At 35.3% G+C, this 25935-nt stretch overlaps 1 protein-coding gene across 1 annotated transcript in view; it reads right to left on the minus strand.

Annotated features, from left to right (window-relative positions):
- Positions 1 to 14845: 14845 nt before the first annotated feature.
- The window catches only part of SCN7A (sodium voltage-gated channel alpha subunit 7), a gene marked incomplete at its 5' end in the record, with an annotated part of 57460 nt that continues 46370 nt past the window's right edge, over positions 14846 to 25935 (minus strand). The window contains 6 exons of the mRNA XM_082629814.1: positions 14846 to 16061; positions 18737 to 19007; positions 19328 to 19425; positions 20963 to 21104; positions 21863 to 21916; positions 23617 to 23895. Coding sequence (XP_082485940.1) covers positions 15007 to 16061; positions 18737 to 19007; positions 19328 to 19425; positions 20963 to 21104; positions 21863 to 21916; positions 23617 to 23895 — 1899 coding nt within the window. The 3' untranslated portion in view covers positions 14846 to 15006. The remainder of the gene's footprint in view (positions 16062 to 18736; positions 19008 to 19327; positions 19426 to 20962; positions 21105 to 21862; positions 21917 to 23616; positions 23896 to 25935) is intronic.

A 25935-nucleotide genomic window follows, 5' to 3' on the forward strand; every position in this document is an offset into this window, starting at 1 on the left:
TTATTAAATGAATGAATGGAATAACAAAGAAGAAGAAGAAGAAATTGACAAGTGAATATGGGGCTGATGGTGGTAAAATATTTCATCAAATAACATGTGCAAACATGGAAAACAAAAATAAAATGGTGCCTTGAAATTATTACAATCTCTTGGATGACTTTTATGTATGAGGCAGGGAGTGAATGAAAATGAAGTTGAAAAGATAAGCAGAAATAAATCATGGAGTGAGTTATATGACATGCCAAGGAACTTAGACTTTATCTTGTCTGTGATGGGCAACTAGATTGCTGTTATCTTATGAGCACTTTGACTCATGAGTTTCTCTCTGCACAGGACAATAGAAAATTTAGGGCAATATTCACCGTCCACTTCTAACAACTACAAGGGCATCCATGAAATGGATATTTGACTACTTAAATTTATTCCTGGTTTCATTATATCTTTCCTTCCCTTCTTTTCTTTTAGTTTCATTTCCTTCTTTCCTTACTTTAAAAACTAAACCATAACTTATTTCCCTAAATATTGGGGCCCCTGGGTCTCTTCCAATTCAACTTCCACACTCCCCGGCCCCCAACTCACCACATTGTAGCTCACGAGTCTTCTTTCAGGTCTTATAATCCACCAAAATTATTCTGAGCTATATTCCTTTCCTAGGGCTGCCATGATAAAGTATCGCAAACAGATAGCCTTAAAATAACAGAAATTTGTTCTTTTACAGTTCTGGAGACCAGAAGTCTAAAATCAAGGTGTGGGCAGGGTTTATTGCTTCTGGAGGCTCTTGAGGAAGAAACTAGTTGTTCCATGCCTTTCTCTTGGTTTCTGGTGGTTGTTGACAGTTCTTGGAGGTTTTTTTTTGGGGGGGGGGTCTCTAAATGCTTCAGTTGGTCTCTGTTTTTACATGGCATTTTCCTTGTGTGTCTATGTCTTTGTCCAAATTTCCAAATTTCCCTCTTCTTTATAAGGGCACCAGTCATTGGACTAGAGCCCACCCTAATCCATTATGATCTCATCTCAACTTTATGGCATCTGCAAAGACCCTTTTTCTATGTATGGTCACATTCACAGGTACTGGGTGTTAGGAGTCAGAACGTATCTTTCTGCAGGACAAAATTCAACTCACAACACCAGCCTGGAGTTTTACTTAGCACTGGTATTTCCTCTGCTTAGAATGATTGCCTTCAGATCTTAGCATGGCTAACTCCTTCTTGTTAGTCTAGTACCAGCCCAAATATCCCTTTCTGAAATCAGTGGTGATACCACATCAAAATGTTCCCTTCCCTGACCGCATACTTCATGTCTCACATCTTCTGTTTCCCAATCAGTCTCTATTAAACTATCTGGCTTGATTTTCTTCATGTAGTTTTCACTCTCTGAAAGTAGCTTGTACACATTAAAAAAAAAATCTGTGTCCGTCTATAGAATGTAATCTCTGAAAAGAGCAAGGACCTTGTCTGTTTTGATTACCACTGTAGCTCTAGCATCTAGAATAGAGTGAGCACTCAAAGTCTCAGCTCATTGAAACTTGTATTCTTTCAGTTATTTATGGCCATGACAATAATGCATAACCTGAAGTCACAAAAAATTCACTGGCATACAATAATTGGCATTTATTGCCACAGTCAATAGTTTACTGGGGATAGAATGGGTAGTCCTGAAGACCTGGGCTGGGCTTACTCGCACATCTGGAGGTTGGCTGGATGTAACTAAACTAGACTGATCTAGACGTCCTCAGCTGGGACGTTTTGGACAGCTCAGTTCAACAGGATAGATCTCTCATCAACCAGCAGGCTTGCTGAGCCATGTTTCCATGTTTTCAGGCACAAGACAGTAAGTGGAAACATGTAAGATCTCTTGAAGCCTATGCTCAGAACTAGTGTGCAGAGGACAAAGCAAGTCACCTGGCCAAGCTCAGATTCAAGGGTGGAAAAATGAACTTATCTCACTCTTTAGTGAGATAAACTGTTAACACCACATAGAAAATGGCACAGATATAGGGAAGAGTGAAAAATTGGGACCATAAATATAATCTACCACATAAGTAATCTTGAAAGTTACCTTACTTGCATTCTAGAACAAGATGGGCTACAAATCAATATCTATACAAATATAAGTTTTTCCTGATTTAAGAAAACCAAATAGACATTTCACTGTTTTTACTTAGAAGTGCTAAAGTGTAGTAGAGTCTGATACATAGATTTGAATCTTATCTCTACCATATATTTACTAGCCTAAGAGTCATCTGTAAAATGGGGACGATAATAATTCCCATCCAATGGATCTTTGTAAGAAGGTAATACATATAAAATGCTTAGCATGGTACTTGACTTATCGTCGGCATTCAATAAATGATTGCCACTATTATTAGCTATTGTTATTCATCACCTTTGAGGGAAGGAGTGGAACTTATAGCATAATGCATAAAATGGCTTTTACAAATGCTACATTACTGTAAGCACTAAGTGTTCAGTATGAATTAGTTGAAACATTTTTTCTTACAATTTGTCTGTGGCTAATTTGGTTGGTAAAAGTTACCCTCAAGAATCAGCTGTCTCTAGCATATCTCTCTTTTAAATATAGTATATATCTACAGACTGAATAAAAGAAAGTCATAATCAGAATTAAAAGTAAGACTAGTATTTGCTCTAATAAAGTGAGATATCCTGTGATTTATTAAAATTATATCAAAATTTTAATTAATTTATAATGTTAACTTCTCTCAGAAATAGGTCTTGCATATATTTTATTAAATTTATCCCTAAGTACTTCAGATTTTCATGCTTTTGCATATGGTATTGTTTACTTAAAAGCAATATATGAAAAATTAATTAATATTACAGAGAAACCCTATTTGACTTTGTTTATTGATGTTGTGCATCTTTCTAAATTCTACTGGTGTAATAGCTTCCTAAAAATTATTTTTTTAAAAATCCATGGGATTTTTTAATGTACACATGTTTTTGTCTCCAAATAGAGGCAGATTTACTTCATCCTCCTCTTTTGATTTTTTCTTTGATCCATGGATTATTTAGGTGTGGCTTTCAATTTTCAAAAATTTGGAGGATTTTCCATATATTCATTTATGATTTCCATTTAATTGTGATGGGGTCAGAGAACATATTTATATAATTTCAGTCCTTTTTCATTCGTTGAGGTGTGTTTTACGTCTCAGACTATATTGTCTGAGTGGATAATTCATTTGTACTTCAAAAGAATCTGTTTTCTGCTCTTGTTGGCAGAGGGTTCTAAAATGTCAATAAAGTCAAGTTGGTTGTTCACATCTTCTACATTATTTCTGATTATCTGTCTGCATGTTCTATCAAATACTGAAAAAGGAGTGTTACAATCTGAGTATACTTGTGGATTGCCGATTTTCTTTTTAGTTTCATTAGTTTTGCTTCATGTATTTTGAAGATTTGCTATTATGTGCATATACATTTAAGATTGATATTTACTTTTGATGTTCTTACTCTTCTACTGCAAGAAAAAATATGACTTTACCTCTAGTAATAGCTCTCTTAAATATATTGTACTTATGTTTTTATATCAATAACCAGTCCAGCTTTCTTTGGGTTAGCATTGCATGGTGTATTTTATCCCATCTTTGTACTTTAATCTATTTGTATCTCCATATTTAAATTGGGTTTGGTAATTTTTAAATTGTATTTGACATGTTTGTCTTTTAAGTGGAGTGTTTAGATCATTTACACTTTATGTAATTATTGATATGGTTGAATTTATATCAATGATATTGCTATCTTACTATACTTTCTATTTGTTCCATCTTTTGTTTGTGTTTGTTTTTCAAGTTTTCATTCTTTTAAAAAATTATTTTAGCACTTTGAAAGTTTCCATTTGTCCCCTCTTTTGGCTTATTAACCTTCTCTTTGTTTTATATTTTTAAATGGTTATTCTATAATTTAGAATGTGCTTCTTTAACTTATCGCAGTCTAACTTCAAATAATATACCACTTCATGTATACAGTATAACACCTATTCCAAAATACTTCTATTTCTTCAATCTTGTCCTTTTTGCCTTGTTGTTAGGCATTTTTTATACATGTTTACAAACAAATTATAAAAAACATACATTATCTTACTTTATACAGTCAACTTAAAAATATTAATGATGAGAAAATATGTCTTTCATATTTATTCATATGTTTACAATTTCTAGTGCTTTTCACTCTATTGTTTAAATCCACATTTCAATCTGATATCATTTGCTTTCTACCTGAAGAACTTCCTTTGACCTTGTAGTGCAGCAACACTGCTGATAAATTTTCTTATCTTTTGTTTGTGTTAAAAAGTATTTATCTTTGTTTTGGCAAGATTACACATATATAAGATTGTTAGATATTGGCCCATAGGTTACTGAGACTCTGTAATATTTTTTCTCTCTAAATTTACATAGTTTTTATTCCACATTTTCAAGTTCACTGATCTTTTCTACTGCAGTTTCTAATCTGCAGTTAAACCCATCTTGTTTATTTTTCATTCCAGATGATTTTTGTTCATCCCTAGGACTTCTATTAGGATAATTGTTTATAATTTTAATTTCTCTCCTTATTACTTCATGTGTTCCTTTATAACCTTGTCCATGGTTATAATATTCAGAATAGCTATTTTAATATCCTGTTCTGCTTATTTCATAATTAATATCATAACTGAATCTGTTTCTTTTTACTTCTGCTTAAGAGCCACATTTCCTGCTTATTCCATTTTCTGAAAGTTTTGATTGGTTACTGGACATTGTGAATTTTATAGTACTGAGTGCTGCATTTTACTGTATTCCTTAAGTATGGCATGCACTTAAATTCCTTTCAGATTTGTTTAGCCTTTTTGAGGCTTGTGTTAAAGTGTATTTAAGTCAGGTCTGGAGCAGCCTTTGATAAAGGGCAGAGATCCTGAAACTTAGTTGTCTCAGGACCCATTCTGTCAGATTTCATAATCTTGTGCTGACTATTGTTCAATGTCTAAAAATATTTGTTTCATACATTTTGTCAAGTTTTCTAGTTATTTACAGTGAGATGGCAATCCCCACATCAATCTTTTGTAAATGTAGGCAGAAGGTCCTGACTTTAATTTTAAGTAACCTTAAATAAAGCCCTCTTCCCCAGTGGTTGCACCTCATATTAATGACAGCTTAGAATTTGATTTTTTCTCTCCCATATTAGCATATTTAATTTTCATGCATTAAATCAACACAGATATCTTGAGGTAACTAAGATATGGAGAACATAACCATAACAGAGTAATGATATAAACAAAACTTACTACCACAGTCAGCAACATAGAATCTCCGGACCGCCTAGATGAATTACCCTACTTTACAATTTCAAAGAGAAAAAGTTAATCATATACAGTTAACCTTATATAGGACTCAACTGATAATATAAGAACCACTGAGATAAAACAATATAAAGCAAAACAAAACATACAGAAATTATTTGAGTGCTGTCTTACAAATACCTATAAATGCTTACTATAATAATAATAATTTATAGTATAGTTAGGATAGTATAACACATTTCCATCTTGTTAAAGAAGATTTGTGTAAAAGAGTAGAGAGGCTTATATTTGTAGTGTATGACTTGGTCATGGCGGCCATCCTCCCTCCCTCCACCAAGAGCAGCAATCAACTTCAGCCAATTGTGTTGATAATTCTGGCAAATTGAGGTGAATGCACAAAGGCTGTTATATTGTAGGTGTAACACATAGTCTCTGGGTAACAACAACAACAAAAAAGTGCCCACTATTTTTTGCATCTAAAATAATAAAAAAGTAATGTGATCATATTAGAGATTAATGATGGCTGTTCCAGGAAGGTGTTTAGAGCCTCCTGACATTTCTTGTCATTGGTGTTAAGAAAATGGACTAGAGTGGATTCATATCTTACAAGCTGTTCCATTGGTAGCACATCAGCACTTCATGCTGCCTCACAAGCACTTACCCAGTTATAATGTGACCTCATGACAAGCTGCTTTTGCTTCTTACATACTCTGCAGTGGATGAACTGTTCTGGATTTTCATACTTGTGGTTTTAAAATATTTTATATTTCTGTTTAGCACTACAATTCTGATTATTGCTACAATTTGCTTGGGTTTTCAGTAGAAAACAATGCAGGTCAGGGCAAGCTAATGCACATGCAATCGATGTCTTGAAAGCTTTTAATCATACTTTCTTCCTGTACAGATCAATCGTTAATGAAGGTATCCAATTACTTTCCTTGGAGTGTGTTTGGGAATAGAATTAAGTGAAGAGATTTTGATATGGCTACCTGTTTATAACTGTGCATTATTCATGAGACTTTTCCTGTGTGTATCAAATGCTGCAGCAGCAGAGATCCTCAGCAGACCTTGGCTGGTTTTTCTTGGGTTGCACTGCAGTAGAATCTTTGTGTGCACTGGAAGGATGCAGTGCTTTCTTCTGCAGAAAGCAAGGTGAGGACAGGGAAATACGTTTAATAATTTAACGTTCAGGAGAAAAACAGACATCTTAGAGATTATTCTTAGTCACTCTTTGGGATGTAAAAGAAAATAAATCAACACATCTCCTTTAATCAAACTGATGCTACTACTGCAGAGTCTTGCTTTTCCTAAATATGTCAGTGCTTCTCCTTGAGCTAAAAGCTTCTCTCAGTTGAGAGAACGAATACTTTCCTTCACCATAACTGTCAAGCATGGTTGATAGAACAATTTGAAAGAAATAATTATTCAGCAAAAAATAAAAGATAGCTCTTTCATGTACTGAAACAGTATGATGTACCCAATGATCGAAAAGCACTATTTTATGAGTTTATGATAGTTTCCTTCCAATTCACTTGTTTAGGATTATTGGAGAGAATCCTAAGCAAAAAAAGTGAAAGTCAGTGTAGGGTTGGAAAGTACTGCCCGTAATACCCATATGGTTTACAAAGAGACAATTATAATGGGATATTATATTAGAGTGCTATGCTCTCTACTGCACTGCTGTATAACAATTTTTCAGTTTTAAGCTCTAGAGAATATGATTCTGCTATAATGGGGTGATTTTTTTTTCAAAGATTTGGACCTTTGCCCAGAAATTTTGGAAAGCGGTTTGGGTCATCCCTCAGGGTTCATATTTTTCTTCATAGCTTAGGTAAAGGAGACACAATGTGATCTGACTGTTCCCTACTTTAATCATAAAATATGATTATACTTTAATCATAAAGTATGATTATCTGAACCAGACCTTTCTAACTTATTGCTTAGCATTCACTGATTGTTGGCCTCCCTTGTTTCATAACAGATGCCCTGCCTCTCCATCTATGTTCTGGTCAGTGGAAAGAAAGTTAAAAAGGCTAGAATTTAGTTACATGGACAGCCTTAATTGAAAAAAAAAGGTTATAAAGTATAGTATTTATTCCAGAAGGCCATGTTATCTAGCTACGAATCAGGAATGTTATTACCACGTAAGGATGGGAGAACAAATTTGGGGGAACAAAGAGTCTTTGTAACATACTAAGAGTCTGCTTAACGATGAGATCTAGTTAGAAAACTAGCCTTTATCTAAATCTTACACTTATTAAAAGGAACTTATTGAACAGTTTTCACTGTCGTGCCTTGAATTTTCTGTAGTTTTCTCATCAGGATGAGAGTATGGTGCCCATTTGGAAAGGAGGCTGCTTCTCAGATAGAAGCAAAACATCTTGAAAAATCACAGGGGAAAGGTGAATTTCCTTTCTTCAGACTAGAAAAAATGATTCTCCCAGACTGAAAACAGGAGTGCTTCTTTCAAAGCGGGGCCACCAGGGAGGTGAAAAGATCTAAACAATTCACTCTACAAGCTTCACCACACAGGTCACTTCTTCCCAAACGTTGCTTGCCCAGCTCTTCTATATCCAAGTTTCCTTTCCTACCTCCCATGTTCTCAGAGCCATATAGTTTCTCTATTGTTCTGAGCAATCAGTTCAGCTGTGGTTTCAAGCTTGTTAACACTCAGCAAAATACAAGTATCATAGGATGTACTCTTCCTTCCTTCCTTTTTTCCTTCCTCTCTCTCTCCCTCCCTCCCTCCTTTCCTTCTTTTCTTACTTCCATTTTTCCTTCCTTTACTTTTTCAAAAAAGTAAAGTTAAATTTAAAAAATTTTTAAAAAGAGAGAGAATAAGATTTAAGCTTACTTTGAGGTCAATTATTACAGGAGGTAGAATTTGAGTTCTTTCAGTTTTTCAAGAACTATAAAAGGCCAAAAGTTTAGCTGGTGTATGGATCAGGGATACTTTGTGGAGAGTTGAGTTTATAAAATGTATGGGCAGAGTTTAAAGGGAAGTCAAGGGATTTTGCTTCTAGGCCTGAAGGCGGGGTGGGGGCTGGGGATCAGGGTGCAGGAGGCATGGTTACAAAAAGTTCCCTAGAGACTAGATGTAGCTATAACAAAGTGTCAGTTACAGAAGTTGCAGCCATAAAGAGTGGAAATTAAACCCAGTAATCTGGGAGATGCAGAGACTTTCCTTCTCTGCCCAGAGACACCTGAATGGATGGGAGGAGCCAGCAAGGAGGATTCAGGCACGAGTAGCCTGGTCCAGAAAGTCTCCTTGTCCTCATGAGCTGTTAGTAGAGGTATCCTTCCTCATTCTCTGACCTCCCTCTGAGAAAAGCCAGGTTGCTTGGCCTGTGGAAACCTCTTTCAGTCCAGCAGGGACCAGTGGCAGCCCAAGCCACATCAGATAAACAAGGAAAACCAAAATAACACCTCCAAGGCTCTGAAGATTAAACTACTATGAGAACCACAGCCTGCAAAAATAGACCAAGACCTATATGCTAAACCTAAACAGTGTGATTAACTGTTAAAATAAAAGATTTAAGTAGGGTCCAGTATCTCCTAATATAGACAAAATATCCAGAGCATGATTTTAAAAGAACAGCCAACATACCAAGAACTAAGAAAAATCACAAGTTGAAGGACAAAAGACAATTAGTTGACACTAATCCTGAGATGAGTCAGATACTGGAATTATCTGAGAAATATTTTTAAAACATCCACTATAACAATGCTTCAACAATGAATTGCAAATTCTCTTGAAACAAATTAAAAACCAGAAAATCACTGCAAAGAAATAGTTTCTATAAGAAAAAAATCAGTGGAATTATAGAACTGAAAAATACAATAACAGAAATAAAAAATTCAATGGATGGGTTCAACAGTAGAGTGAAGATGATGAAGGAAAAAATCAGTGAACTTAAGCAGAGAACAATACAATTCACCCAATCTGAACAACAGACAGAAAAAAGATTGTTAACAACAACAACAACAAAAATGAACAGAGCCTCAGGTACCTGTGAGACAATAACAAAAGAGTCATCCATCATGTCATTACTATCTCAGAAGGAAAGGAGAAAAAAGTGAGGCTGAAAAATTGTTTGAAGAAGTATTGGCTGAAGATATCATAAATTTGGTTAAAGACACAAATCTACAGTTCCAAGAAGCTGAGTAGATACCAAACAGGATAAACACAAAGAAATCCATGCCAAAGCTGCACCCAATTAAAAAATTTGAAAACTAAAAATTAAAAATTATTGAGGGCTTCCCTGGTGGCGCAGTGGTTGAGAGTCCGCCTGCCGATGCAGGGGACACGGGTTCGTGCCCCGATCCCGGAAGATCCCACATGCCGCGGAGCGGCTGGGCCCGCGAGCCATGGCCGCGGAGCCTGTGTGTCCGGAGCCTGTGCTCCGCAACGGGAGAGGCCACAGCAGTGAGAGGCCCGCGTACAGCAAAAAAAAAAATAAATAAAAAAAAAATAAAAAAAAATAAAAAATAAAAATTATTGAAAGCAGCTGTAAGGAGATGACATTTTACCTACAGTGGAATGAATACCCATGCAAATGACAATGGATTTCTTATGTGAGGTTATGGAAGCCAGAAATGGCACAATATCCTTCAGGCAAAAAACTGTCAACCACAAATTCTATATCCTATGAATTTATCCTTCAGGAATGAAAGAAATAAAAACATTCTCAGAGGAAGAAAAGATAGAAGAATTTGTTACTAGCAGACAGTCTTTCTAAAAATTTAGTAATATATTCTGTTTAACCAAATATATCAAAACGCTATCATTTCAACTTGCAATAAATATATATTAAATATAAAAATATTAAAGAGAAATAAACTCTTACTTTTAAAGATTGGCTAAGCAAAATTCTTCAAACAGAAAATAATTGATAAAAGAAGGAATGATGGAGCATCAGGAAGAAAGAAGAAGTAATGTAAAGAGCAGAAATATGGACTCATACAAGGGACTGTTCTTTTCCTTATGTGTTTTTAAACCATATTTGATGACTGGAGCAAAAATTGTAGTGCCTTCTGATTCCCAAGACAATAATATTTTCAAATAGGGAAGAAAAAGAGACAAATGAGAGTGAGGTTTCCATACTTCACTAAAAGTGGTAAAATGCTTTATATTAGACTGTATACTGTGTAGACTGATAGATATATAGATAAGTAGATATAGTAATACTCAGAACAAGCACTGCCAAAAATATACAAAGAGATACACTTAAAAGCACTATGAATAAATCCAGATGGAATCCTAATATATGTTCAGAATTGTGCAGGAATATAAGAAAAGAGAACCAGAGAAATGATACTGGAGGAAACAAATAGAAAACAAATACTAAATGACAACCTTAAATGTTAACATATCAATAATTACCTTAAATGTAATTGATCTAAATATACCAGTAAAAACTAGATTAAAAAATGTGACCCAGCCATATAGTGATTATAAGAAACCCACTTCAAATTCAGTGACATATGTCTATTGGAAGTAAAAGAATGAAAACAAGGAAGATTTCCCTCACCAATGGGCAGGCATCATCCAGTTCATTTAAGGTCCAAATAGAACAAAAATGTGGAGGAAGGATGAATTCTCTCTCTCTGTTCTTGAGCTGGGACATCTATATTCTCCTGCTCTTGGACATTGGAGTTCCTGGTTCCAGGGCCTTTAGATTCAGATTTTGGGACTTACACCAGTGTCCCTCCCCAGTTCTTAGGCCTTTGGCCTTGGACTGGGAGCTACCCCATGGCTCTCCTCGTTCTCAGGCCTTTGGATGTGGACAGAACTGTACTGCCATCTTTCCTGGTTCTCAAGCTTGCACATGGCATATCTCAGATTCTATAATTGTGTGAGGCAATTCCCCTCATAATAAATCTCCTCTTATATATCTCTATGTATCCTACTAGTTCTGTTTCTCTGGAGAACCTTGACTAATACCTTTTTAAGGATAAAGACAACTTTATCTCTAAATTACTGTGCCTAGGAGATGCTCAACAGTTTTTTATGAAAGATAGTAAGAAGAAAAGAAGGGAAGAATGGTGATGAAATTTTATATGAATGGGGACCCTGAACTTATGGGTCATTTGAAGATGTTACCTTCATGTGGTTTAGACTAGAATCCAGGAGTAGGAGTGTTGTGCCACCTGGATGGTTTAATAGAGTAGATAGCTGGAGTTGAGAGAAAATCCTGTGAGCTAATTTGTAATTTTGGAGTCAGTGAAGATAAGAGGTTCACTTAAAGATGAGGAGAAGAGTAAGTGTCTGACCCTGACAGTTTTAGGTTACCTAACATAAAAAGGAATATCTCCACCGGTAGAGTGAAGCCTCAGTCATTCACTGGGGCATGTTATTGAGTGTTAGAGTTGAGTTGAGCATGTGGAACTGGAATTTATTGAAAGGAACAGTTAAAGTAGTAGAGGGTTCAAGAGCCAAAGGGCAAAATAAAGCATGTCTGGGAAGGGATTCAGAGTGCCCAGAGTAATTCTGCTCCAGTTTCTATTCCATCTCTGCTGTGAAAATTTTATCCTATTGTTGATTCCTCTCTCTCTATATTGTCTAGCTTGAAGAACTAGTAGCTGGAACCTTAGGTCTCATCTCCATGACGAACTCCTCTCCTTAAAATTGTCTCTGTGTTGAATACAGTTACTTTTTTCTCTAATTGATAAAATCTTTCTTTTTCTTCAGGGGCTCATTTTATTAACATCACCTATAATTTTTAATGTAGAATCCATCATTCCGTCCTGTATATATATATTACATGTTATATGAAATAGTATAAAAATTACCATATATTATATATCCAGCTGAATAGTTATGTTTCCTCTGGTAGCCAATAAACTCTTTAGTTTCATATTTATCTTTGTATGTATCTATGTGTATATGTATGTATATCTATCCAGGCTCTGGGATTATCTCTAGTATCTAGCATTCAATAAATGTTGAATGAAAAAAACTTCTATAGTTTTATCCCTTGTGCCTCTCCTTTTTCCAGAAGTGGTCATGACTTTTAAAATTCCTTCCACGGGGGTGGGTTGTGGGCAGTGGGGGGGGGTGCTGGATGTTGGGAAGAGAAGGAGAGAGGGAGAAAGGGAGAGAGAAAGGGAGAGAGAGGGGTGGGGGAGAGGGCGAGAGGAGAGGGAAGGAAGAAGATTCCTTATCTCTGCACAAAAATATAATTTATCTTAAACTTTCTTTGTCTTTACCCAGGTTATTTATTACTAGACAATTGTCAAACAGAGTGGTTAACTATTCAGGCTCTTAAACTAGCCCTGGTTTGCATTCCTGGCCGTGTTAATTACAAGTTCTGTGTCATATAAAAGCCCTTATAACCCGCCTAAGCCTGAGTTTTTTCATCTATAAAATGAGAATTATCATTGCTTCATGAGTTGTGAATGCTGAGTTCATGCATGATAAATACTTAGCACAAGGCTGGGCTTAACAGTCTGCTCAATAAATGGTAGCTATTTCCAACATTTTAAAAACCATTTTAAAGTGAATTATATTTATTAAAGAAGCAGGTATTGGTAAATATTAGCATAACAATAAATTTAATTTCAGCATTATCTTCCATATAGCAACTTCTAAAAATATGGAGATATATCTAGTAAACTTCGGATTTTGCTAAGAGGAGTGCTTTTTACATTTTTCAGTTTGTAAGGATCTCTGGTAAGCTTACTAATATTTATTTTACAAAATTAAGTTAATCCAAACGAAGCAAAATTATTTCCAGTTTTGAACTTTGAACCTGAATGAATATGCTTTAATGTAGGGCTCATTTTAAAAAGTTCTTATTACACAAAGTTGCCAACCTAATTTACGAAAGAAAAAGAACCAAAGCTTACCTTGGTTAACAAGTTGTATTTACTATTTTCTTTAGTATCTAAAAAGTAAAATATATTGTAAGATTTGTTAAAAATAATTCTTTACATAGTTTTTGGAAGGTTAGTGGCACATAGTTTTTGGAAGGTTAGTGGCAAACACGATTTACAATTAAAAGATATCATTTTCGAACTAAAATCAGTTCATAGTCTTTATGGAATTTACAGAAGCAAGCTTAGATTCAGTTTAAATATTTGAAGCTGTTTCCACATTAAAGCATTTCCGAGAAATAGAAAATTGAGAAGCTTAAATAAAGCACCAGCTGTCACCATGTCACCAAATTAACACTGATTCCTCACTGGTCCCCATCACATGATGGAGAACAGGAGGAGAGAGGGAAGCAACACTTATAGTAAGAAACAGAACCCTGAAATTACATTTGCTTAGGGGATCCCCCAAAGGCATCTTGGTCAGGTTAATACATTTCTGAGGAGCAGAAATAGATTATAATAGTTAAGGCTCAGTCAAGATCATGCATTCATAATAAAATACAATTACTGATATTTAAGTGATATTGAATGTCATACAACATATTTAAAGCTTTTCATTAAGTCATCAGTATACATATTTTCCTTCTGAATCCTTCAGGACTTTGTAGGCACACTGAAATCAATCATCTTACAAATAGAATAAATATCTGAATCTCAAACTACAGGGATGCAAGAGACTGCATTTTATGATTACATCAAAACAACTATTTGTGCCTATCTTACTAGTGAAAATTAATGCTTAGGATTTTAAAGTTTTTCAAACATAAAACATTTTACATAGTAATTATGTATGTGATGAAATAAACACAAAACAAAACAGAAAACTTGGAAAGATAAATGAGAAAGTGGAAACTAAGCTGCATACACTAATGTTATAAAACACCACGAACAACAAACTCACACTTTGATCTCCTAGTTCAGAGTCCACACAGTTTTAGTGACCATTTTCTTTCTCAAAGTTATAAAAATCCATGAAGTGCAGTGAAAAGTACTACAAAGTGGCCACTGTTTCCCAATGAGAAATGAGAAAAATTAGAAAATGTAGGCTATAACTGTAGTTCCCTTTATGCTGATTGTTCTAGGAACTCATTCTCTTAAAGAGAGAATGGTCCTTAGCTGGAACTAGCCAAAAAGATGAGAAACTAGGAATCCAAGAACAATGAAACAACATTAATTCACAAACCAAAAATAAATAAAACCAAAACAATCAAAAACAAAACCTAGGCTCTAATCAACTTTTTCAAAAGTGGTTTGAATCAGCCCGAGTCTCTTTGATTAATCTCAAAGACACTTTCTAAGAACTGCCTTTCCTCTTCCCCTGATTGGCATCAGTCTAGGCAAGTTTATGATTTAATGGCCTGTAGCATTGTACTATTTTTTAAAATACCATCCCACTTTAAGAAAGTACTTGTTTATTTGTAATTATGTCCCATTAGTAGTGACTTGAATCCCATCAAGTTAAAGTAGACATAAAATGTATAAGTAAGCTCCTTTGGCTACTAATTTCTGCTACTACCTCTCCTAACCCTCCAGAAGAAGCACACACCATATAAGCCATATAGAGAAAACAAGTATTGGATTATTAAACAACAGTTTTAACCCAATTTAACTCTGCAGTAATATCAAGGGGTTGTCTTGGTCAGACTGAATATACAGGGGTAAAAGTGAATTGGACGTGGGATCTTGTGAGCACAAGCTTATCTTCTATGGGTTGTAAACAATTGATTTTTAAGTGAAATCTTTCGTTTCTCTGATCTTTGCTTTTATTTCTGATCTAAACTTTTAACATTTGGGGAATATGTAAAGAAGGTAGAAAGGTAGTAAGTGGGATTAGATCTGGCTTTAAATAGTTGACTTTCCCTCAGTTTTGTCAAAATATGAATCTTCTTTGATAGCCTGAACTTCCACGTCCCCATCTATCATATGAATATCTGATGTTTTTTTGTCATTTTGCCTCAAACGGTAACTTTTATAAGCACGCTGAATGATGGTTGCTGAGACTACCTCTTGTTTTCGTTTCAGAGTAGTTGTAATTGGCTCATATGTGATCTTAAAAGGGTTGGCTAACATAAATCCAGATTCCATCTCTGAAAGAACTTTCTCCATGCTTACATCTTTACTCATAACTCGCTTTGTTAAAGCGAGTAAGATGTCAAGGCAATGAATTCTGTCCCCGACAGCCATGGGAAGATCCATGGCAACAATCTGGCCCTTGTTTGGTTTTGCCATGAAAAGAGGAGGATGAAGAGCAGCTGCAAAGTCGGAAAGCTTGCTAGAGTCTATATACTGGGTTCTATCAGGATCAAACCTCTTCCATACCTGAAAAAATTTCCTAAAATCATCTTCACTCAATGTCTTGGCTTTTTTTTTAGAAGCAATATTTAAAAACTCCATGACAACAACAATGTACATGTTTACAATGATCAGCCATGATATGAGGATGTAACTGACAAAATAAACAATCCCAACAAAGGGGTTACCACAGTCTCCTCTAACCTGAGTCCCAGGGTTAATTTTATCAGGATCACAGTCAGACCATTTACTATTGAAAATTGCATTGAGCATCCCGTCCCAACCAGCAAATATTGTAACTTGGAAAAGACAGAGCATACTGCTGCCAAACGTTTCAAAGTTGGACACATCATTAATTCCAGCTTCCTTTTTAACATAGGCAAAATTGTACATTCCAAATATGGCGTAGACGAACATGATCAGGAAGATGAAGAGACTGATGTTCAACAATGCGGGGAGGGACAGCATCAAAGGAAGCAGCAGATCATGGAACACCTTTGGTCCTTTCTCAGGACGCAGGATGTGGATGATCCGTGAGAGAAGTATCAGTTGCACAAGGGAAGGAGGTACAAGGTAATATCCCACCATCAGAGGCAGAAATAGTCCTTGGTGTAGGAAAAGATAAAGCAGGCAATACAATTATTTAGAGGAATATAAATTATTTTACATTTCTTTGGTTTTCTTCTATATGTTAAGGTAATTAATCCTTCCCATATAACATTTAGCACATATTGAAAGTCTGGGTTAGCCAAATACTAATTGTGGCAATGCTCAGAGTGTCTAACAAAATTGGAAGAGAATTATTTCTACCATCATTTTCAGAGTATTACAGATCAAGCACTTCTGGAGTCACAGATGGCATGAATTCATAATATAGGACAGTAGTTATATATTTGTTTTCCTGATTGCAGTTAGATCAAGAAATTTAATTCAACCCAACCTTTATTGGGTACCTAATAAAGATGTCAAGAAAATATGCAAAGATGAGTGACATGACTCCTATCCTCAAAGACCCTATAATCTAGGGAGCAGAGGTAGATATTTAAGCTAACTATAATGCAAGGCAGAAAGACCTAGTGGATAAACACAGTTTAAAAAATATTTTGTATTCAGTGATCACAGATTATAATTTGATTTATTGACTTCATAAATAGTATCTGGGACCTTAGGAGCTTTAAATGTGAATTGAATAAATGAATCTTCGCCAAGAACTTTTCTTTCTGGCAATGGTGGGAGGATGACGGCACCATGAGAGGGAGATATATAACTATAAAGCAAGGTGAAATTATAATTACCATAAAAAACATAAGGGATGCTCTCTGAAAGTACTGGAGAGGGTGTGGTTCATTCTGAGTTGAGAAGGTGGAGAAGGGGAAAATCCCATGAAACTTCTAAATGAGATGGTATGTTTGTTGAATCTGGAAGGATCATGTCTCACATTTCTGTTAATTTGGTCACTGTCAATGATGGCATTCTCACTGACGTTCTATCTTACATATACCCTCATTTCCACAGTGCTTTAATGAACTTTCTACTCTGACTCAAATTTTCATTTCTCCTCAATCTCTCAAACCCTTCCATTATGCAGGAGGTTTCCCTACTTAATTATAAACACATTTTTCTTCTTCATCACTAAATTTTCTTCACTTCCTTTCTTATCTAAAACCTGGCTCTATCTTGAGGACGCTATTTCCCTTGCAACACTCTCAAGCACAGATAACTCACTCTTTCCCATTCCACATTTCTCAGGGTAGAAAGATGGAACAAGCAAGCATCTTTCCCTCTTTCCAATGTGACTTTCAGATACATTTCCTTCACATTAATTTTATAAACAAAAAAGAAATTTTTGACTGTTTGTGGACCATGACATTCAACTATACCATCTCCTACCATTCCTTGGTTCTATGAACTATTCATTCTCCCTCATTCATATTCACTGGAGACTTTGGTACATGGCTCACTGTCACCCTTTCCACCCCAGCACCTACCATCAACAACCCATTGAAAGGCTAGCCCTCCAGTATTTTGCTTTCTTAAATTTTAATAATCTTCATCATTTTACTGTAGACACACCCATCTATGGCCACATTCTGCACCCAGGATACCTGACCTTCTGAGATCTCAAATTTGAACATCTTTATCTCGGACTGCAATTTTCTCTCCTTCTAGATGTCTGATTCAGTAACTCTCATTTCAATCTCATGGGGCTCTTTAATTCTGTTTTCCTCTGTTTTCTTCCTATCAGCCCTTTCCTGACTTTACAGACTTTTCTAGCAAGCTTCTTGTACTTGTCTATCAATATTAGCTGCACTGCCTCTACTACCAGCTGATGGATGACTTTTCTGGGAGCACAACTGAGCAGTTTATCTACATTTTTCACTACTGACTGCATAGAATAGTACTTGACAATAACATTAAATATTGTTTCTACTCTTATGGAGATAACATTCTAGTATGTGTCTTATGGGAGGCAGACAATAAACACACTTTTCTTTGCCTAAAACACTTTTTTCCTAGATTCTTGGCTACCTCCTTATCTAATGGGTCTCTATTTAGATTTTTGCTTCTTCCATGAAGTTTTCTCTGATCTCTACTTACTGATTAGGTGCTCCTCGCTCTGTTGTGCTGCTGTGGCACCCCATGCTTCTTCCCTTATCATAACCTTAATAGCACAACATTAACATGTACTGTTTAATTATCTGCATCCCTTGATAGATTATAAACTATGTATATACAGGAATTATGCCTACTTTGTTTGTAACTGAATTCTTTGCACACAGCATAATATATATTCACAAAGAGGGTAATCAAGTATATTTGTTAAATAAAGGACTGGGATCTCCAGAGTAAGAGAAAACTTGTAACAAATTCATTAAACCCTAAAACTCTAGTGTTGTGAAAGTAGCAAACAGTTTTAGAGATTAGAGGAAAGGGAACAATAATGAGTTTGAAGGGTTATATCATGCTAAGGCATAAAGGTCCTTCTAGTGTCAACTTAGAAAAATAATGTATGTGATATACTGAAGGAGTAATTAAGCGTTTATCTGGTGGTCTGTGAAGTAAAGTCTACGTATTAATTCAGAAAGTATTTTTAATATCTTATATCTGTCAGGCATGTGTACATGTATGAATGTAAAAATGTAAGGCATTCCTGCTGGAAATAAAAAGGATCCCTACCTGTTTTGCTTATTAAGAGACTATATCTCAGGAGATGTTTACTCTAAGAGCTTGCCTGAATTAATATTATTACAAATGAAAATTTGACTAAACAAAATCTTACCTGTAATAGAGAAAACAACCACCATAAAATCAAAAATGTTCCATCCATTGGTGAAATAGTTATAATGGAAAACGATGAGCTTTAGTACACATTCTCCAGTGTACAGTGTAACAAAAACGGAGTTAATCCAGTAGACAGCAATGTCAATTTTGGGGTTCTGTTCATCACTTTGTATCATAATGGTTATTGCTTGGAAAAATATAAGAACCATGATAATGACATTAAAAACTTGATTTGTTACCAAGTCAAAGACAAATCCTTGGAATTTGTTCTGTGTGTAAAGAAAAAAGGTGTAATATTTTTATTAATAAGATATTTATACAGACATATTGTCTTTAGATTTACAGCTTCCCTCCCAGCATAAATAGGAAAATAACTGAAGACTAAGTTTTTACCAAGCTATAACTATAGCACAGAGTAAAAGCAAACAAACAGAAAGACCATCAAAAGCTCTTTCAAAGACTATATTTAAAAATTTTTGTCAAAAGCATTTGTTGTTAAGAATTTTAAAAACACATCTTCATTTTTAAGAGAGAATATATAAAGGAAACTTTTTCAGAACTTAAAAAAAAATTCTAGGTATTTCCTTACTCCTGGGCGAGGTACTGGTTTTTGAGAGACTTCACACATCAGCTTCTTCAGTGCATGGTATTGTTTCTTCTGTTTTACTGTTATAAAGATATTTGAGCCTCCCAGGTAAAGAAATGAAAGAAAAAGATATTAAAATCATATTTAATCCAAATTTCATCTTACATTAATATGCATTTTTGAAAGCTTGGCAATTATTGATTTAATCCTTTAAAAAAGGCTTAACTGCAATGAACTAAATCATGTTTAAACATGTCTGACCTTCTGCACAAAAATTCATACAAAACACAGAGTATATACTGGAAATGATTGATAATTATCTTTTGATGAACTTTCCTGTGGGTAGTCAACCCTATTTTAACTTTTTAGTTACTGAGGCCTACCTTTTGTTAGAGACAAAGGAGAAACAGCAGAGGATATCTGGAAAGGTGACTAAGAAAAGTTGAACTAAAAAGCTAAAGGTAAAGCTGGTTTGTACCTTTTAATAATCAGGAAGAAATATAATTGGTCATATATGTGTTTTTATATGTTCATACATTACTTAATTTTCCAAATACTATTAGAAGATGCTTTTCACTATTATTCAAAAAGCACCAGTGCTTACCTCTTCATTGAACCTCCTAGGGATTATTCATCTTTGTGTTTCTAGTGCTAATTTCAGTATCTTATACAGAATATGCAAAGTGAATAAGAGGTGAACATTTAATGTGTTAATCTAGGAATTAGGAATTGTTACTGCCCATGGCAGGACTTGCTCACTTAAAATTGACAGGGGTCATCAGTTTGAAGTCCAGAAGCAAATCCTAGGATATCATCCCATTAGGTTGAAATCCCTAGGAAGATGAAGCATCCAATCCAATGAATATTTCATTTGGCCACTGATCTTTCTAATCCCATCTAATTAGTGCAGACTCAGAGTGGTTTGTTTACCAGATTCTACATGTGGTTAAACTTGATGACATGGCCAAAGATGGAATTTCAAGATTAAACTCTTCTTTTCTTTGATTTACCATAAGGCATTCCTACACCTAATAGAAAGTAGGGCCCTGAGGTTAAAATAAGTGAACTTATATGACTTTTGAGGCATTTGTATTAATAGAAGCCCTGAAGGGAGTCTTTGTGTGGAGATGGCACCAAACATGTGTTGTTCAATTCTGCCTCTGAATTCTCTCTTATTTGTTTCGAGGGATCCTATTTACGTCATGTAGTTAGGATTTATGACTCCCTCTACTTCTAGCAGAAAAAGCTATTTCAGCCGACAAAGATGTCTCTGCTGCTTATGACTCTGAAAGCTTTGAGTATATCAGAGAGTAAAAAAGTGTGGTTTATTTTTCTTGAACATCTTCAGATATTTGTGCAGATGCATAACTATGTTATTTTTCAGCATGTCATTATTTACAAACCTATATACAGAAACATTTGTAATTTTTAACTTTTAAACTTGTCTGTGCTTATTTGAATATAGAAAACAATGTAAAAGTGAACATTTCAGCAATATCCATCAATCTGCAGGAACATCAATCATTTTTTTAAAGATAAGTACCAAATAAAAACAATATTAAGCTGAATCCAAAACCAATTATTTGAAGCAGGACATTTTTTTTCCCTCGGGCATTGATGAACAAAGAATATTTATACTTATCTTTACTTTATGTTTGTTGAAATTAGCAATAATAGCACCAATCAACATACTCAGAGGAAGAAATAATCCAATGATAATAAAGTCAATAAAGTAACAATACATGTAGATGTTGTCTTCAAAATTAGGCTGCATATCTACCTAAAAGTTAAGTTAAAAAAATAAGCGAAATAAGGCAGAGCACAGAGGATTTTTAGGGCAGTGAAAATACTCTGTATGATATTATAATGAAGGGTACATGTTATTATACATTTGTCCAAACCCATAGAATGTACAACACTGAGTGAACCCTATGAACTATGAACATTGGGTGAATATGATATGTCAATGTAGGCTCGTCTTTGGTAAAAAATGTAGCACTGTGGTGAGGAATGTCAATAATGGGGAGGTGTGCATGTGTGAGGGCAGGGGTATATGGGAAATCTCTGTACCTCCCTCTCAATTTTGCTGTAGATCTAAAATTTCTCTGAAAAATTTGTTTTTAAAAATAAAATAAAAAGTGAGAAAATAAGCAAAATATTTATACTGACCTTTTAAGACTTAGAAAATAATTTATGACAAAAAAAATACAACAGTGATACTTGAGGCAATATTTCCTCCTTGTTCTTTGGTGAAGAGATATCATGGCTTTTATTTGAATTTTAAAGTTTATTGCATTGGTTTAATCATTGTTATGATCATCTTTCAAATGGGTCTATTTGACCTCCACCATTGTATATAATCCTGGAAGGAGTTCATTGTTCATGAAATATTCAATCTGAAATGTATTTAATTTCTATCTAGCATAAGCATTTGCTTTTACCATGTTAATTACTCAATTATTGCTTGTGTCCTGTCCTTGAGTTGCAAAAATGACTGTGTGAACCTTAACAGTGGCTCTAGGATTATATTGTACTTACACCAATAGAATCAACTGCTGAATTCATAATAGTGATCCATCCATTAAATGTGGCCTGTAAAAATGGCATGTATTTAATTTTTATGGAAATCTTATGCTTTGTGGCAAATAAAAATTAAAACTCAATCTGTTATTAATACAGTAAAGCATTTGATTAGTAAGGCTGACCACACTTCAATATACTGTGTAACTGAGATCTTTACCACTTTCATTTTTACATTTATATTGTCTATTAACAACTATTTTAAAACTACTTAGCTTAATTGTAGTTAATAACTTAAAATGTTTTAAGATAGTATTAATAAAAAGAGACAGAGAGGGCACTGGTTAGATAGATAGATAAATGGTAAATAAATACATGCTGCCCAAGTGTCATAGTTAGTTGTAACTGCTGTATATGTGTTTTACTATGACAGAGGTAAGACAGGAATTATTCACCACCTTATATCTGCTAGATATTGGGGGACCAAGTAGCCATTCCTCAAAGCACTAAGTAGAAACAAAATAGCAGTAATCTGAATTAGATCAAAAAATGTGAACCTATTATCTCATCAGTGGTGGAGGAAATAGCTTTGGCCAGTACCTGTCATTTCCTCCATTAGTCCTTCCTTTATTTCCACTTCCTTCTCCCAACAGAGCAAGGACTATATTTCACTTTTGTCTTTCTAAATGAGCTTAATATAGTATGTCCCATAACATGTATCTACTAACTAATAATTGCTAAAATAATTTTTTTTATTAGTTTCTGCTTTATAACAAAGTGAATCAGTCATACATATACATCTGTTCCCACATCCCTTCCCTCATGCATCTCCCTCCCTCCCACCCTCCCCATCCCACCCCTCCAGGCGGTCACAAAACACCGAGCTGATCTCCCTGTGATCTGCGGCTGCTTCCCACTATCTATCTACCTTACGTTTGGTAGTGTATATATGTCCATGCCTCTCTTTCCCTTTGTCACAGCTTACCCTTCCCCCTCCCCATATCCTCAAGTCCATTCTCAAGTAGGTCTGTGTCTTTATTCCCGTTTTACCCCTAGGTTCTTCATGACATTTTTTTTTAAATTCCATATATATGAGAAGATATACAGACTGCCAACAAACACATGAAAGAATGCTCAACATCATTAATCATTAGAGAAATGCAAATCAAAACTACAATGAGATATCATCTCACACCAGTCAGAATGGCCATCATCAAGAAATCTAGAAACAATAAATGCTGGAGAGGGTGTGGAGAAAAGGGAACACTCTTGCACTGCTGGTGGGAATGTGAATTGGTACAGCCACTATGGAGAACCGTATGGAGGTTCCTTAAAAAACTAAAAATAGAACTACCATATGACCCAGCAATCCCACTACTAGGCATATACCCTGAGAAAACCATAATTCAAAAAGAGACATGTACCAAAATGTTCATTGCAGCTCTATTCACAATAGCCCGGAGCTGGAAACAACCTAAGTGTCCATCATCAGATGAATGGATAAAGAAGATGTGGCACATATATACAATGGAATATTACTCAGCCATAAAAAGAAATGAAACTGAGCTATTTGTAATGAGGTGGATAGACCTAGAGTCTGTCATACAGAGTGAAGTAAGTCAGAAAGAGAAAGACAAATACCATATGCTAACACATATATACGGAATTTAAAATAATTTAAAACCAACTTTATTAAGCACCCACATTTTGTCCTTTATGTTCACATACAATATGAATGAACATGTAATTCACAAATCCAAACATGTACTTACTACTTGAAGCAGTGAAAGAAAACTGATTCCAACATTATCAAAGTTCAGTTTTGCATTCTCCCATGGCATGGATTCATTAAACACAAGGCTTTCACATTGACTTCTATTCATGACTTCAGATATAGGAAACCTTTCTCCACTTGTTGGGTCAATGCATTCATAGAATGTGCCAGCAAATAAGTGTACTCCTATGATGCTAAAAGCCAGCCAGATCATAAGGCAGACCAGTAACACATTCAATGTGGGTAAAGTTGTTTTTACCAAAGCTCTCACTACCACCTGGCATATAAAAAACAAACATGTAAACTTTAAGTAAGAACTGTGAAAGTGTTTTAATTAAATTGGAAATATTTATTAATGTAATGTCATATTGAAATAACAACAAAAAAAAGCCATCTTTAAAGATTAAATAGATCACATCTGGTATTTGAATAACCTAAAAAACAAATTTCAATTAAAAATATATATTAAAGGCCATGAGCCTGCGCTCTAGTGTCAACCTCAGCACACCCCAAGTTACCTCACCACCCAAACCTGCCCAGACGGTCCTGTTGCCTCCTGCCTGAGCAACTTCAGTACTGGCTAATCAGACGATACCAGCCTCGGATTGCTGATCTTTCTGGAAAGTTTTAACCGTGGAGGAGAAAGGAAATGTCTTAGCTTTAGAAGATGGGTCTGCCTTGAGGGAGTGGCAGACAGATTGAGTGGGCTGGATTTCTAAGAAGTAGAGAGAGACTGGTAGAATATAATAGGTCCTGAGGGCTTCTGAACCCCAACCAGGTCAGCCCAGCACAGCTTCACCCAACACAACCTTTGGAAGGGAAGAAGCGAGGCCCTGGTTTACTAAATGTGAGGAGTAAAATGCCTGCAGTAGAACTAAAACAATGAGAGTGGTTGACGAAAGAAAGAGAGAGAGAGAAGAGAAGAAACGAAACGAAAAGAAAAGAAAAGAAAAGAAAAGAAGGATTGAGATGTTCAAGTTTTAACAAGCTGCCACATGATAACCATGTGCTGGTCTTAAGATCACATTTTGAATACCGTGTGGCTGACAGGGTCGTGGTGCTCCGGCCGGGTGTCAGGCCTGAGCCTTGGAGGTGGGAGAGCCAAGTTCAGGACAATGGACTACCAGAGACCTCCTGGCCTCACATAATATCAGTTGGCAAGATGTCTCCCAGAGATCTCCATCTCAATGCTAAGACCCAGCTCCACTCAACGACCAGCAAGCTCCATTGCTTGACACCACATGCCAAACAACTAGCAAGACAGAAACACAACCCCACCCATTAGCAGAGAGGCTGCCTAAAATCATGATAAGTTCACAGACACCCCAAAACACAACAACAGACATGTTTCTGCCCACCAGAAAGACAAGATCCAGCCTCATCCACCAAAACACAGGCACCAGTCCCCTCCACCAGGAAGCCTACACAATCCACTGAACCAACCTCACCCACTTGGGGCAGACATCAGAAACAACAGGACCTACGAACCTGAAGCCTGTGAAAAGGAGACCCCAAACACAGTAAGTTAAGCAAAATGAGAAGACAGAGAAATACTCAGCAGATGAAGGAGCAAAGTAAAAACCCACCAGACAAAACAAATGAAGAGGAAATAGGCAGTCTACTGAAAAGAATTCAGAGTACTCAAGATAGTAAAGATAATCCAAAATCTTGGAAATAGAATGGAGAAAATACAAGAAACATTTACCAAGGACCTAGAAGAACTAAAGAGCAAAGAAACAATGATAAGCAACACAATAAATGAAATTAAAAATTTTCTAGAAGGAATCAATAGCAGAATCACTGAGGCAGAAGAATGGATAAGTAACTTGGAATATAAAATAGTGGAAATAACTACAGAGCAGAATAAAGAAAAAAGAATGAAAAGAATTGAGGACAGTCACAGAGACTTCTGGGGCAAAATTAAATGCACCAACATTTGAATTATAGGGGTCCTATATTGGAAAATTAATAAGTGTGTATGATGTCCTTATAATTTAAAAAAGTTAGCTAACTGATCAACATTTCATTTTCTATCAGTTATATTTTTAACATGGACATAATTTCATTAATACTTCTATGTATCAGTGGGTTATTACTTTTTTCTCTCTCAACTATTAATTTTTTGCTTATCTTTATTAGTTTTCATATCTTATGAGCAATAAAGGCCTAAAATGTTAATAAGCATAACTAATAAACCTTTCTTCTATATTTTTAATTAATAGTCTGTAAGACTTTTGTATTAATATTGTTAAAGATACAAATGTGAAGACAACAATGATTGTTAATTTATGGAGATTTATTAATCCTAAATAAAAAC

This window comes from Mesoplodon mirus (genome assembly GCF_964341445.2).
Source record: "Mesoplodon mirus genome assembly, chromosome: 8".
NCBI classification, from domain to species: domain Eukaryota; kingdom Metazoa; phylum Chordata; class Mammalia; order Artiodactyla; family Ziphiidae; genus Mesoplodon; species Mesoplodon mirus.